The sequence below is a fragment of the Acomys minous genome (genome assembly GCF_964271855.1).
Source record: "Acomys minous genome assembly, chromosome: 14".
Lineage (NCBI taxonomy): Eukaryota > Metazoa > Chordata > Mammalia > Rodentia > Muridae > Acomys > Acomys minous.
This window is the reverse complement of record NC_140496.1, coordinates 6,224,070-6,238,981: the sequence shown is the minus strand read 5'-3', so window position 1 is coordinate 6,238,981 and position 14,912 is coordinate 6,224,070. Positions and strand designations below refer to the sequence as shown.

Here is a 14,912-nt window from a genome sequence, read left to right as displayed (position 1 = left end):
TTTCCAGTAGGTTTGCCTCCCTGTTTTTTTTTACCTTGAATAAAACTGTAAGAGAGGGGCTGGAGAGATGGCTCAGAGGTTAAGAGCACTGACTGCTCTTCCAGAGGTCCTGAGTTCAATTCCCAGCAACCACATGGTGGCTCACAACCATCTGTGATGTGATCTGGTGCCCTCTTCTGCAGATAAAGCACTCGTATACGTATACAATACATACATAAATAACTGTATACAATACATAACTGTAGGAGAGAGGCTGGAGAAGAGGCTGGGGGTTGGTGGTAAAAAGCACTGGCTGCTCTTGCAGAAGACCCAGGTTCCGTTCCCACATGGTGGCTTAACCAGCCATTAACTCCAGTTCCAGGAGATCAGGGGCCTCTTCAGGACACCACGGGCACCAGGCACACATGAAATGCACATGCATGCCGGGCATAGTGGCACACGCCTTTAATCCCAGCACTTGGGAGGCAGAGGCAGGAGGATCGCTGTGAGTTTGAGGCCAGCCTAGTCTACAAAGCAAGTCCAGGACAGCTAAGGCTACACAGAGAGACCCTGTCTCAAAAAAACAAAAACAAACAAAATAAACCAAAACCAAAAAACAATGAAATACACATACATGCAGACAATACTCATTCATATATAAGTTTCGGTTTTTCAGGGCAGGGTTTGTCTGTGTGGCCCTAGCTGCCCTGGAACTCCCTCTGTAGACCAGGCTGGCCTCAAAGTTACAGGCCTGCTTCTGCCTCTTAAGTGCTCAGATTAAAGGTGTGTGCCCACCCCAATCCCTTCCAACACCCCAACACCAGGCAGGAGAGGAGGAGGGGCGTAGAGCTCTCCAGATTACTTTTACTTCCTGCTGTTTAGGGTCACTGGGTTCCTGGGCGCAGGGTCTGATCTTCGTTGTCCGGATAGCTCCAACTTCTTGTCAAACTGTAACAACCACCACTGAGAGCAGCAGCGGCAGACCCCCCCCCTCTTCAGAGCCCCCCCCCCCAGGGCCCCGTCCAGGTGCTGGCATTTATACCTATCCTCTCAAGCGGCCCCAGAATTAAACTATCTGCAGCTGGCAAAGACCACGCCCCTGCTAGTGCACGAGACAATCATAGTTAACAGCTGCGGACAAACTGAAGCCGCCCCAGATCCCACACCCGGGATTAAAACGAAACCATTTTCACATTAACATAACTGGGTTTTTAAAGAAACCCACTACCCTCTCACTACACATAAAAGTTTGAGGGTTTTGGTTGTTGTTTTGTTTTGTTTTTAAAATTAAGAACCTGTAGGAGCCGGGCATGGTGGCGCACACCTTTAATCCCAGCACTCGGGAGGCAGAAGCAGGCGGATCGCTGAGAGTTCGAGGCCAACCTGGTCTACAAAGTGAGTCCAGGACAGCCAGGGCTACACAGAGAAAACCCTGTCTCAAAAAAACAAAACAAAACAAAAGAACCTGAAGGAGGCCCGCTCAAAGCTAAGGGCATTCCATGGTGCCCATCGCTCCTGCTTGCTCAGGGGAGGGGGGGGGTGCATGATGGCCCGAGCCTTAGAAGCACAACCTCAGCGTCTACCCACTGGTCCAGGGACTGGGACCTCACGGACTCATGGCAGGAAGTGACATGTGAGCCACCACTGCCAACCACAGAGTCCGTGAGATCAAATAACGAAAGTGACACAAATCAAAGTGGCAAGCTGCCGAGAGCTGCTCAGCTGAAAGCCCTACTTTCCAGTTCTAGAGTCTCCCACCAGGCAGGGTCCCTGTCTTTTCACGGGCATTCCACTGAGTAAGGTCCCTCTGAGGAGAGAGGTTGCCTTGCAGAGGCTCCTACGTATCTGTGACGGAGTGGATGTGGTCAGGGCGGGGCGCAGGCTGTTCCCAGGACCTACCTGGACAACTCTGATGATGCAAAGGGACAGACCCAGAGGAGGAAACAGTGCTGGATTTCCCCCAGGTGTGGCCCTGGGTATAAAGAAACACGCGGCCAGGCTCCACCAGGTGCAGCCCTGGGACCATCGCCAGGTGTGAGGCCACTCCGTGTCTGCTGCCATGGCCACTGTCCCTGGCACTGTGATGGTGAGCCCGGTGCCTTTCCCAGCCTCTCCCAGAAAGATGGATACTGGGGCCTTCTTTCTAAGCCTAGGTGCACCGGAATGCCTTTGGCTAAGCCTGTTTCCCCACCTACAAAGGGAGGTCTAAACCTCATCTTTTCAGTGAGAACAGGCGAGCTTGGGAGGAAGTGGGTGTTCTCCGGGCAACCCCTAACCATATGCCTGTCTGTTCCCCAGTGTCTCCTGCTTCTTGCCTGGTTGCCTGCTGGTATAACCCATCAAGACCCCCGACCCTGGGGGAGACCCCGACGCCATAGGACCCTGCGCTGCTACTCTGCTGATGAACTCTCTCATGACCAGGCTCCCCCACACCTGCTAATTCGGAGTGCCAGGTGGGAGCAGGCTCTCCCTGTGGCCCTGGTGTCCAGTTTGGAGGCCACGGGTCACAGGAGACAGCATGGAAGATCTCTAGTTGGCACACATTGTCCTGTGCTGCGGCCAGAGGAGATACTGGAATCTGACACCCACCAGCGCTCCATCTCACCATGGAGATACCGGTGAGGGTGATGGGGTCCCCACTGGCGGGGTGACTTTATGTCCTTGTCTGTTCAGTGGCATGCTCACCCCAACCTTTAAAAATATATCCCCCTAAGCTGGACGGTGGGTGGTGCACGCCTTTAATCCCAGCACTCGGGAGGCAGAGGCAGGTGGATCACTGTGAGTTTGAGGCCAGCCTTGGTCTACAAAGTGAGTCCAGGACAGCCAAGGCTACACAGAGAGACCCTGTCTCAAAAAACCAAAAAAAAAAAAAAAGTTCCCTTGAGATGCTGAGGCTTGGGGCAAGTGAGATAGGGCCCCCACGGAAGCCCCTACTTCTGTGTTCTCAGAGGCTATGGGAGAAACGTAAGTAACATGACTTATTGAGCACCAACAGGATAACAGAATGCTGTTATTGAGCACCAACAGAATACTGGCCTTCTTGGTGCCTGCCCCCTTTCCGTCTGGAGCGTTCACATCCTGAACTCTAAGATTGCGAACTCCAGAGCAAGTGGTGCAGCCACAAGAGGGTCGAGCTCCAAGGAGAGAGGAGGGATGCTGTACCCACTATGGTGCTTGTGAAAGCTCAGACTGGTTCTGGGTTAGCGCCAAAGTGAGCACTCAATGCCCCTGTCCCCCCACAGCATTGACACCGATGAGAACCGCTACCCACAGAAGCTGGCGGTGGCAGAGTGCTTGTGTCGTGGCTGCATCAATGCCAAGACAGGCCGTGAGACAGCCGCCCTGAACTCCGTGCAGCTGCTGCAGAGCCTGCTGGTGCTACGGCGACAGCCCTGCTCCCGAGACGGCACAGCAGACCCTATCCCAGGATCCTTCACCTTCCACACCGAGTTCATCCGCGTGCCTGTCGGTTGTACCTGCGTTCTTCCCAGGTCTGCACAGTGACTTCTGCTGTCGTGGCTCCACGGTGGAGCCCTAGGCTCCTTCCGGGACTGACGTTTCAGGCTTCTCCACAGAGGACACCTTCTATTTATGAGTATTTATTGGTTATTTATTGACTCAAGAGGGTAGAGCAGAGGCTAGACCCAGCCCCTGCCCTGTGGTCCCTGACCAGTGCCCAGATCCAGGCTGCTGGTCTCAGGATGGAGGAGGTCCTCCTCGTGTCTGGAAGAGTCCCTCCCAGGGGATTCTTGCCCTGTCACCAAAGGGGAGAGCTGGGCATGGTCCAGAGCACACCTGGCACCCCAGCATGCTGGCAGAGCTGGAAGGCTGGCACAGGTTCTGGGGCAGCCTGGCCTGGGCTGTATAGTGAAATGGTCTTAAAAGAGAGGGCGGGATGGACCTGAAGGGACCGGCTTCCTCTCCTTAAACCTCTAGCAACGGCGACCAGGAAGAAGACGGGAGGCTGGCGTGTCGCCCCGCAGCCCTGACTCCTGCCTGATGCAGCCTTCCCGGCTGTTTTTAAACAGTTATTTATTTGAACTGTCATTAAATGGACACACTTCAGTGCCTCCTCCATTCATTCCTGCAAGTCCACTTTTCTTTCCCTCTGGCCCTGTCCACCCAGTGGGTGCTCACACAGTACAAAAGCCCCCAATTCTTTTCCTGAGGGTGTAATGCTGAGGAGGTGCTGCAGGGGTGGGGAGGAATTTGAACAAAGCAGAGCCAGCAGGCCTGGGTCTCCACTTTCCTATGGGAGGCAGCTGCTGCCCTAGGGCTGTGAAGCCAAACTGGAGACCTAGAGTCCAGCTCAGGGCCAGGAGCTGCCAGGGTAGCCGCCTGTACTCTGGCCCCATTGGGTGCCTTTGGTGAAGGGGGCTGGGTGCCAGCAGCTTCCACTACGCTCCCGGAAAAACCAGCCTTGGACTAGGCTCGGGGCCCGACTTGGAAGTATGTGCCCACCCAGGGTCCACTGCGGAGTCGTCAGGCCTTCGGGTCTCCAAACAGGGCAGGGAGCATGTTAGATCCACTGCCGCCCACAATCCCTCTCCCAGCCCCACAGGAAGAGCTACAGGTCCACACCAACTAGTCACTGTGTTTATTGCAGTGGGCATCACCGCCCCCTTGTGGCAACTCCGGGGAAATTCAAGCAGGAGCTGTAAACACAGCCACTGAAGGTCACACGACCTCATCTGTCACTGGAATTGGGTTGACCTGGGGGCCTCCAGCTGTGGCTGCCTCCTCCCCATCCACACTAGGCTTCTTGCGGACCTCAGCTGGCGGCCGGGGTGGGGGGTTGGTGGGTGGCTGCTTGATGGTGCCTCCGACCTGGGGCCGTTCCTTGGGTTTAGGCTCAATGGGGGTCCACTGCTCACCACGGATGGCTGCCTAAGGGGCAGAGAGGGAGGGGTTATGTTATGCCTCAAGCTGCTTACTGTCACCAGGGACTCCAAGTGGACATGGGTCTTAATCATTGCTAAGCATGATGGGAGTGGCTGACACTAACTGACTGGACCAAGGCCACACAGTCAAGATCTGGAACCTCCTGACATCAAACCCAAGCTATGTGGTCATGCTAGGACTGATCCTGCAGTAGAGGGGCCTAGATTCGCCCCCGGGCTTCTGTAACATTTCCAGGTGCACTTCCAGGTGCAAATCCCACGACCCATACGGCTTCCATGTCCCCTCCAAGGGACACCCACCCATGCTACAACCTCCCCACGGGTGTCAAGCACCCTATAGGAAGCATGTAAGGCTGGGTGCTAAAGAACGCAGCCGGAGAACTTGCTGGAAATAGTGCTGCTATCTCCTCCGTCCCCACATGCACTTCCACAGCAACTGGCTCTGTGTATCTGGGAATGTGTGTTTAAATTTAGTATCCCACCAGACAGTGGTGGCACACGCCTTAAATCCCAGCACTCGGGAGGCAGAGGCAGGCGGATCACTGTGAGTTCGAGGCCAGCCTGGTCTACAAAGGGAGTCCAGGACGGCCAAGGCTACACAGAGAAAACCCTGTCTCGAAAAAAACCAAAAAAGTAAGTGCTTATGTGTCATGAGCTCCTGGGAAGTGTACCCAACAAGACCCCAAACTCAGGCAGGCTTGGATGAACAATGGCCACATGCTGAGGCTTGGGGTGTGTGTGACCTGGTCAGCACCGCCTCTGAGTCTGTCTTTCTATCCAGCTGTCCAGCGGAGCTACAGTATAGCTTCAACAGGGACGTGCCCTGTTACTGTATACGCCAGACGTGCATACACCGCAGCTGATGAGAGCCAAGAGCACCAAGGACACTGAGGGTGGGGTCGGGGGTGGGGTGGGGGAGGGGGTGGGGGGTGGAGGTGAGAGTCTCATGATAAGAGGATAGCCACTTACCAACAGGTAGATCATACTGGCAATGACCAAGCAGACAGTCCCCAGGATCGTGGCCAGCAGGAAGCCTGCAGGCACTGACAGCCTTCAGGGATGACAGGAGGAAGCAAACAGACAGCAGTGAGAAGGGCTCTTGAGCTCTTGGTCACAAGGTCTCAGAGGGAGATTTCGTTCCCAGGGCCATAGATGAGGGTGGTGGGGGTGGGGGTAGAGGCAGCTCTGCCCAGGTCCAGTTTAGGTTTGGTATAAGCTGTGATCTGTCCTTTGAAATTTATTTATTATGTACAGTGTTCTATTGCATGTACACCTGCAGGCCAGAAGAGGGCACTAGACCTCATTCCAGATGGTTGTGAACCACCATGTGGTTGCTGGGAATTGAACTCAGGACCTTTGGAAGAGCAGTCAGTGCTCTTAACCTCTGAGTCATCTCTCCAATCCTATGATCTGTCCTTTGATTCAAGCCCCAGCCACCATGTTGGACAGACGGTCCGAGCTGGAGTGTGGCCCACACAGGTGTGTTCCATCCCTGGCTTAGCAAAGACCATGCAAATCTGCAGGTGTAACAGGCTCACCAAGAGCCACACAGCAACAGTGACTGCAGCTCAGGAGCTGCTAGGCTTGGGACCTTCTGGGCCTTTTCTGTCTGGGTAAACATCAGTAAAGAAGGGGCTTGCTGGGCGATGCCTTCCTGTCCAGGGTACAGACCCATGGGTGTCTCCTTGTAGCCTCCTGTCACCCTGGGGATGGGCAGAGGGACTCACAGGAAGTGGAGGACAGCCCGGACGTAGTAATTTCTAGTGAGGGGCCCGAAGAGCTTCACCACAGTGGTCAGGTACTTCTGTCCGCTAGACACAGGGGGAAGACAAAAGGTTGGAGGTCAGTCCCAGTCACACCCAGGACCCCTTGTCACTCCCTACCCAGCCCCTTCCAGGGTTCTCGGTCTTTTTCCTTGTGGGCACCCGGGCAGCAGCAGCTGGGCAAGCCGTGGGCTAGAAGCTCTCGACGAGTCAGCTGGCTCCATGAGGTGGGTCGCCCCGCCACTCAGGTGGCAGTGACTTACCAGCGCTCCATGGTGGAGCCCTTTTTCCTCTTTCCTCGCGGGTACTCCAACAGACAGATGAGTACTCCTGCAGCGCTGCGGTGAGAGGTTAAGGAAAGCCATGCCAGACCGAAGGCCGTGTGCACTTCAACTGATGGGTAACTGGAGGCACAGCCACCAGCCCATTCCTCCCTTCCCACCTGCTCTGTTCCCAGGCTCTGGCCACTACTGTCCAGCAAGGTGGGGAGGAGGCAGCGAACTTCAACCCAGGCTTTAGGGTCATAGAGGCCTGAACCCTTTGGCCTTGGCTTCTAAAACTGCAGACAGAACTGGTTCTGCCTCCCGAGGCTGTGGCCAAACAGGGTACGCATGTGTAGCCCTCTGCAAACCAGTGCTGATCCCGGAGGCAGTGGTAACACCACAGCTTCCTGGTCCCCAGTAGAAGGATACATAGAGTAGGCGCCAAAGTACCACTGCGTGAAGCGTCCAGCTGTGGCCACGATGCCCCCTGTGATGAGGACTAAGGATGGAGGGAGGTGGTCAGGAGGTGGCACCTGCTGGTGTGAGCCAGCTTGAGCTTGCCCCTGGCCTGGGACCACCTCCGATTCTCTGCCTACCAAGGCTGGGCACCGCATCAGGAGGAAATGCCTATATTACAGGGGTTTCAGGGGCAGAGTGGACACTTGGGGACACAGCACCATGAGCTGAGCTTGCTGGTGGCGGTCCTGCCTCAGCTCCATGGTAGCTGTCTAGTGCTACATCCCTTGCTGGCATGTCAGCTCTGCCCCCTTCTTTTCAGCTGTAGTGTTACTTCCTGGTCCTCCTGTAAGTAGCACACGCCTGGGTTCCATCCTGGGCTGGGGGGGCAGAGGGGGACCGGTTTACAGCTAGGCATGGTGGCACATGCCTTTAATCCCAGCACCCAGGAGGCAGAGACAGTCAGACTTCTGTGAGTTCAATGTCAGCCTGGTCTACAGAAAGTTCCAGAACAGCCAGGGCTACACAGAGACCCTGGAGGAGGGAGCACCCTACACATGGCCCCACCATCATTTCAGCCAGCCCGTCCAGGACTTCACTATAGTAGAACACACGAGAGAGTTATGTTTGGTTCCCCCATGGAACCGCGTGACCCACAGCCTCCTTCGCTTCGGAAAGTTCTTGTGTCTGTGTCTTCAGCTCACATGAAGTTGAAGAGACATGTTCTGTAGAAAATTAGTAGCTTGTTCTCTCTCTCTCTCTCTCTCTTTTTTTTTTTTGCTCGTTCTCTTTTTGTTGTTGCTTTTGAGATAGCTTCGACACACTGGCTTGTGGTCTGGAACTCCCGGTTTCCCTCCCCATGTGCTTGGATTGCAGGCACCTCTTTTTTTGGGGGGAGGGGCAGGGTTTCTCTGTGTAGCCTTGGCTGTCATGGACTTGCTTTGCAGACAAGGCTGGCCTCGAACTCACATTCATCCCTTGCCTCTTCCTCCTCCAATGCTGGGATGAAAGGCATGCGCTATCACGCCCAACTTGCAGGCACTTTTTTTTTTCCCTCAGAGCCTTGCACTTGCTAGGCAAGCACTCTACCACTGAGCTAAATCCCCAACCCCTGCAGGCACTTCTTACTTTTTGTAAAAAAAATTTTTTAATTTAATTTATGTGTGCTGGTGTCAGATCTTGGAGTTACAGACAGTTGTGAGCTGCCATGTGGGTGCTGAGGATTGAACCTGGGTCCTTTGGAAGAGCAGGTGGTGCTCTTAACACTGAACCATCTCTCCAGCCCCTAAAAAGATTTATTTACTGTTATGTACACAGTGCTCTGTCTGCATGTCCACCTTCAGGCCAGAAGAGGGCATCAGATCACATTATAGATGGTTATGAGCCACCATGTGGTTGCTGGGAATTGAACTCAAGACCTCTGGAAAAGCAGGTGGTGCTCTTAACCACTGAGCCATCTCTCCAGCCCATCTTTTTTTTTTTTTAGTATATAAATTAACCACAATTTACAGATGCTTTTTTTTTTTCCCTTTTGGTCTTTGGGATATTTGGAGGCTTCCAGTCTATAGCTGTGATGGACAAGGTGACGTGTGTTTTGTTTTTTTAGCCAACTGTAAGAGTGAATTTAAGGGGGCTGGAGAGATGGCTCAGAGGTTAAGAGCACTGGCTGCTCTTCCAGAGATCCTGAGTTCAATTTCCAGCAACCACATGGTGGCTCATAGCCATCTAAATGGGATCTAGTGCCCTCTTCTGGCCTGCAGCTGTACATGCAGATAGAGCACTGTATACATAATAATAAATAAAATCTTTTTTTTTTTAAGAGTGAATTTAAGACACTCTGTGGAATCAGCAAGATGACAACACAGTGGTGCACAACTATAACCCAAGCACAGGGAGGTAGAGGCAAGAGTTCAAGTCCAAGCCAGTGAGTTTGAGACCCTGGGCTACAATGGACCCTGTCTCAAACAACAAACGCACTGGGGAAGTGGCTAGGTTAGTACAGTGTTTGGCTAGCAGGCATGAAGGCCTCAGTTCAGCCCCCAGCAATGCATAAACTGGGCACGGTGTGGTTGATGTAAGGGAGGTGGAGGCGGGAAGGCCATGAGTTCAAGGCCAGCCTCACTTACACAGTACGCTCCAGGATAAGCTGGGATACATGAGACCCTGGCACCCTAGTACTTGGGAGAGAGATGTAAGAGCCAGGAACTCAACGGCATCCTCTGCTGCATAATGAGTTTGAGACCTGCCTGAAACATGAAACCCTGTCTAAAAACAAACACGCAAAAGACAGGAACCTGCTGTAGATTTAGAAAGAGAAGCGATGCACCAAGTGCAAAGAAAGCCTTGAGACTCTGAGCCCATGAGGACTGAAGGGACGGCTCAGTATTTAAAAGTTTAAGAGTTTAAGATTGAAGACAGGTGTGGTTGCACACACCTTTTGTTTTGTTTTCTTTTTCTTTTCTTTTGTTTGTTTGTTTGTTTGTTTTGAGACAGGGTTTCTCTGTGTAGCCTTGGCTGTCCTGGACTCGCTTTGTAGACCAGGCTGGCCTCGAACTCACAGCAACCCGCCTGCCTCTGCCTCCTGAGTGCTGGGATTACAGGCGTGTGCCACCGTGCCAGCTTTGGCTATGTGTGTAATAACACTATTGAGGCTAAAACAGAAAGATCACTGATTTCAGGTCAAAACTCTATTTCAAACAATAAGCAATTTTTTTCCTTTCTTTCCTAAAAGTTGCAGTAAGTTTTTTTTGGGGGGGGGGTGTTTCAAGACAGGGTTTCTCTGTGTACCCTTGGTTGTCCCAGACTCACTCTGTAGACCAGGCTGGTCTTGAACTCACAGTGATCCACCTGCTGAGAATAAAGGCGTGCGCCACCACGCCCAGCTAGATTGCAGTTAGCTTTACTCAGACTAAAAAAAAATATTTTTAGCAAGAATTTTCAAAGGTAGTGATGTGCCATTCAGGCCAAGCTATTCTACTTCCTGTCCCGACATTTGAAAAGAAATCCTCCCAAATACTTAAGGCTACGTATTGCAAAATTCTTCCTAGCCGTGGGTGAACTTCTGGAAGCTCAGCTCCGTTTTCACTCCCTGACTCCTTAACTCATCTGGCAGCTTGCATTCTCTCTCAAGCATCAGTTCTCTAAGCTCAGTCTGTGTCTTGCTAAAGCACATCCGCTGCTCACCTCCGCACCGAGGGGCTAGCTGAAACTCAGCAGGATATTGCAAGCGGACCGGATTTATCACTGTCTCAGCACCTAAGGCATTACTCCTGCACTGTCTCTGGCACCAGTGGCTGACCTGTGTCTCTGGCAGCAATGGCTGACCTGAGAGCCCCAATTTGGTACGAACCCAGTACCTTTTTTTATTTTTATTTTTTGTCTAATTTCACGTCAGTGTGTCCAACAATGGATTTTTTTTTTTCATTAATTCTGAAAGAGACTTCTTTTTCTCTTCAGCCTAAACTCTCTCCGTTTCTGGGAAGTGTTTGCCGCCCAGCCTCCAGACCTCCCCCCACACCGTGGACTCTCTCATGTGGAACTTGAGCGGGTCTCATGTTCACTCTTCCTGTACAGCGTATGACACAACTTCCGTGTAGAAATCCCCATGTCGGCGTGGTTCCTCTCAACTTCCTTCTGTCTCCTTCTTCAGTGCTGAGCATCCGCAGTGCATCCACGGTCACCAAGCCTTGGGTCCGCGTGTGAACACACTTTCTCAGATCCAGTTGGTTGTTTTTCTCCTTTGGCATTCAGAGTGCACTTTTCCCCCTTTCCTGTGGGACCAGCAGCCCTGCCCTGGGAGTGCACTGCTGCCCTGTGGGTGCCCTGCCCTATGGGTGCCCTGCCCTGTGGGTGCTGACTCCTCACAGGGTTCACTTCCTCAAAGAGCGAGTGTGAGCTCAGGCCGGTAGGGTGTGCATCCCACAGCAGCCTGTGCGCCCAGGTGAGGGCTTCTCTCTCTCCCCCTCACATTAGCGTTCTCTAGGTTTTGCGGCTGTGGTGGGGGGCGGCCTCACCCCTCCATGCCGCACAGGCCCCCATCTTTAGCTGCTCATGATCTTTCCTGCCTGACCACCCCTGCCCCGTACTCCCCTGCAGCTGCGCAGCAACAGCCCTTGGCCACTGCAGGGATGACACCCTGTGTGAGTCTAGCTGCCTTCTCCAGCTCCAAGAAAAGCCTTCATGCTGCCCTGGGCACCCCCAGACTCAGGCCCCCCTCCCTGGGCACCCCTGACTCCAGGCCCCCCTCCCTGGGCACCCCCCCGGACTCCAGGCCCCCCTCCCTGGGCACCCCTGACTCCAGGCCCCCCTCCCTGGGCACCCCTGACTCCAGGCCCCCCTCCCTGGGCACCCCCCCGGACTCCAGGCCCCCCTCCCTGGGCACCCCTGACTCCAGGCCCCCCTCCCTGGGCACCCCCCCGGACTCCAGGCCCCCCTCCCTGGGCACCCCTGACTCCAGGCCCCCCTCCCACCCTTCCAATAGCACTGGTTTATCCTTATGTTTGGCTTGTAGCTCAGCTACATATTAACTTTCCTGTTTTGCTGCTCAGCATTAAGGGTGTGCTCTGCAGGAGAGGTTTTTTTTTTTTTTTAATTTTTGGACACACATTCACTCAGCCTGATATCCACTAGTCCTTACGTAGGGTGTCATGTCCTCAGAACACCTGAGCTTCTGAGTTCTGCTACGCTGCTCACCATTCATGGGGGGGGGTCACCCTTTATCCAGCAGGGAGACCCAAGGACTACAAGAAGACCTACTGTGGCCAGGCATGGTGGCGCACACCTTCAATCCCAGCACTCGGGAGGCAGAGGCAGGTGGATTGCTGTGAGTTCGAGGCCAGCCTGGTCTAGGTCCAGGACAGCCAAAACTAACACAGAGAAACTCTGTCTCAAAAAACAAAGAAAGAAAAAAGAGATGGGCTGGAGAGTTGGCTCAGTGGTTAAGAGCACTGTCTGCTCTTCCAAAGGTCCTGGGTTCAATTCCCGGCACCGGCATGGCAGCTCACAACTGTCTGTAACTCCAAGATCTGACACCCTCACACCAATGTACATAAACTAAAAGTAAATAAAAATATTTTTTTTTAAAGAAAGAGAAAAGCCTGCTGTGTACAAGGACTCTGCACTAGCATAGACCAGAGCCCATGGCTTGCTTAAGACAGTGATGCACTTTTCTTTCTTTCTTTCGAGATGGGCTTTCTCTGTGTAGCCCTGGCTGTCCTGGAACTGTCAAGAGACCCGCCTGCCTCTGCCTCCTGAGTGCTGGGATTAAACCCGTGCGCCACCATCACCAGTGGTGCGCTTTAACAAAGGATCCTCATCCCAAGGAATTGGGCTATTTGAGGTTGGCTGTCTCTGAGCAGGTGACATCTGAGTGGAGGGAGGCGGCAGCCTCGGGGTGCTGTGGCAGCCTCAGATTGTGCAAAGGCCCCGGTGCACGGTCAGGAAACAGAAAAGACCCTGCATAGCCAGGAAGGCAGGAGAGCGCCCGGGAGGCAAGCAGGAGCTCCTGAAGTCAGAGACAGGCTTGCGTCTGAGGAGGAGCCAGCTGAGGGTGTGCCCAGAATGGTGGAATTTTCTGTGACTTAAAACAAACAAAAACGGGAGGGGCAGGCTCGGTGGCCAACAATGCTCACTGCTCCTAAAGAGGGCCTGAGTTTGGTTCCCAGCGCCCTCATCAGGCAGCTGGTAACCATCTGTGACTGCAGCTCCAGGAGATCCAGTACCTTCTATTAGCCTTTATCTGAAAACACCTGCACTAATGCACACACCCCTGTGCCCCGGCCCCAATCTACACAAACAATCTGAAAAATAAAATATTAAATAAGTGTGCTCCTGTTGGTTGGACCTAGACTGTTCGGGACCCTCCCAGGATGGTTGTAACTTCCATTAAAAAGAAAAGTCAGTGCAAGTCGCACTTGGTGGAGAAAGTGGACACAGCCTGTGACATCTCTGGGAAGACTGTCGTCAGCATGAGACTATGGACAGTTAGCGGTAGCAGTACTCGGTGACCTTCCACGGCACAGGGAGGACAGGGGACACGGAATGGCTAGCACCTGTGTCTCTGTCACCTGTGTCTAGCGCTGCCTGTGTACGTCCTTCCTGGCTAGCTCTGGCTTTGAAGCTAGCCTGCAGTTTCCTCTAGTCTCAGGCCTGATGCTTTGGGGCTGGTTTACTAGGTTCCTTTCCTAGCGCAGGGAAGCCTGGGATCCCAGTTCCCCTTGGCAGACCTCCCAGACAATCCGGACTGGTCAAGCCACGACCAGTGCCGTCCTGACCAAAGCCGAGTGTCCTGCACCTTAGCCCAACTAAGAGCCCTCTGAGTGGTGTCCAGACTCTTGTGAAATAGTTTCTGCGCACACTCAGCTTGTGGGATGGAGCTGGCTGCTCCTCCAGGGTGAGTTCAGCTCCCACTCCAAACCCCTCCAGGAGGAGATGGAGCCCTGGCGACCTCAAGGCCAGAGCCCCGACCGATTCCAGGCCAAACGGGCTGTGCGCAGGAGAGGGTCTTCCGGCGGGTTTTCCTAACCGGGCGGGAAACCACCGGGTGAATGCCTCTTCCCCAGCTGCAAGCAACTTCCTCCTCTAAGGTCCCAGCGCGGGCAGAGCAGGGTGCAGGGCGGGGTCGCAGAGCTTGCAGCCGAGTTTGGCCTGCAGCGGCCACCGCTGGTTCTGAGACCCCCGGGTACCCCACAACCCGCGCTCAGAGGTCCGACGCGCCAGCCGGAGCCCTGCTTCTCCCGCGGCACCCCCGGGGTCCCGACCGACCCCTCCGCCCGCACCCCGCCTCACTCACTCAGGCCAGACGCCAGCGCCTGCTCGTTGGCCCACATGGCCCACTCGATCTGCCCCATGGCGAGGACCCTGCACACGCAGCTGCCTGGTCCAACTCTGCAGCCCACTCCGCAAGTCCTCTCGGATCGGCCCGCCTCCTGCTCAGGCCCCGCCCTTCAGGCCCTGCCCAGAGGCCTCCTCCTCTGCGCCTTCCCTTCGAGCCTTGGTGGGTGGGTCAGCCTCCCCTGGAGAGTCACTCTAGCAGCGATGTACCCGAGCTGCTAAGGACTGCTTTGTGACTTGTGACCAAACCCCTAGGACCACTGGAGTAAGTAGTCACTTCAACCCCTGCGCCTTTGGCTATCAAATAAGGGAAGCTCCCTAATAAGGCAGCTTGGATGAAGTTACTTCCGACCCACTGTGAACTAGGGCAGGTGTGTCCTGAATCACATGACTTAGGGGGCGGGGGGGGGGGGGGTTAGGGGGGTGGGGAGAGAGACAGAGAAACAGAGGATGTGCAAGGCTGGGAAAACCCAGCAAGCGGAGGGCAGCAGAACACTGTTACTCTGCTGTGCAAAAGGGGTGAGGGTGGGGAGGGAGACAGAGACAGAGAGACAGAGGATGTGCAAGGCTGGGAAAACCCAAGAAGCGGAGGGCAGCAAACACTGTCACTCGGCTGTCTCTTTCCTCTGGCCTGGACCATCTCCAGCGCTGTAGCATGAATGTTGGGGTACGGCTTAGGCTGGCAAGGAGGTAGGAGACTTTAACAGGAGGGCACAGGG

At 54.3% G+C, this 14,912-nt stretch overlaps 2 protein-coding genes across 2 annotated transcripts; one reads left to right on the top strand and one right to left on the bottom strand.

Moving 5' to 3' along the window:
- The first annotated feature begins 2,005 nt into the window (after positions 1–2,005).
- On the top strand, positions 2,006–4,416 carry IL17C (interleukin 17C). Its single transcript, XM_084756311.1, has 3 exons — positions 2,006–2,065; positions 2,278–2,597; positions 3,222–4,416. Exons 1-3 carry the CDS (start codon positions 2,039–2,041, stop codon positions 3,481–3,483), a joined length of 609 nt encoding a protein of 202 aa, XP_084612437.1. The 5' UTR covers positions 2,006–2,038; the 3' UTR covers positions 3,484–4,416.
- A 137-nt stretch (positions 4,417–4,553) lies between these two features.
- CYBA (cytochrome b-245 alpha chain) lies at positions 4,554–14,420 on the bottom strand. The gene is made up of 6 exons (XM_084756312.1): positions 14,153–14,420; positions 7,336–7,405; positions 6,907–6,981; positions 6,608–6,691; positions 5,850–5,931; positions 4,554–4,866 (listed from the first exon to the last, which is right to left on the bottom strand). The coding sequence occupies exons 1-6, from the start codon at positions 14,208–14,210 to the stop codon at positions 4,657–4,659; spliced, it is 579 nt and encodes a 192-aa protein (XP_084612438.1). The 5' UTR covers positions 14,211–14,420; the 3' UTR covers positions 4,554–4,656.
- Between the last annotated feature and the right edge of the window lie 492 nt (positions 14,421–14,912).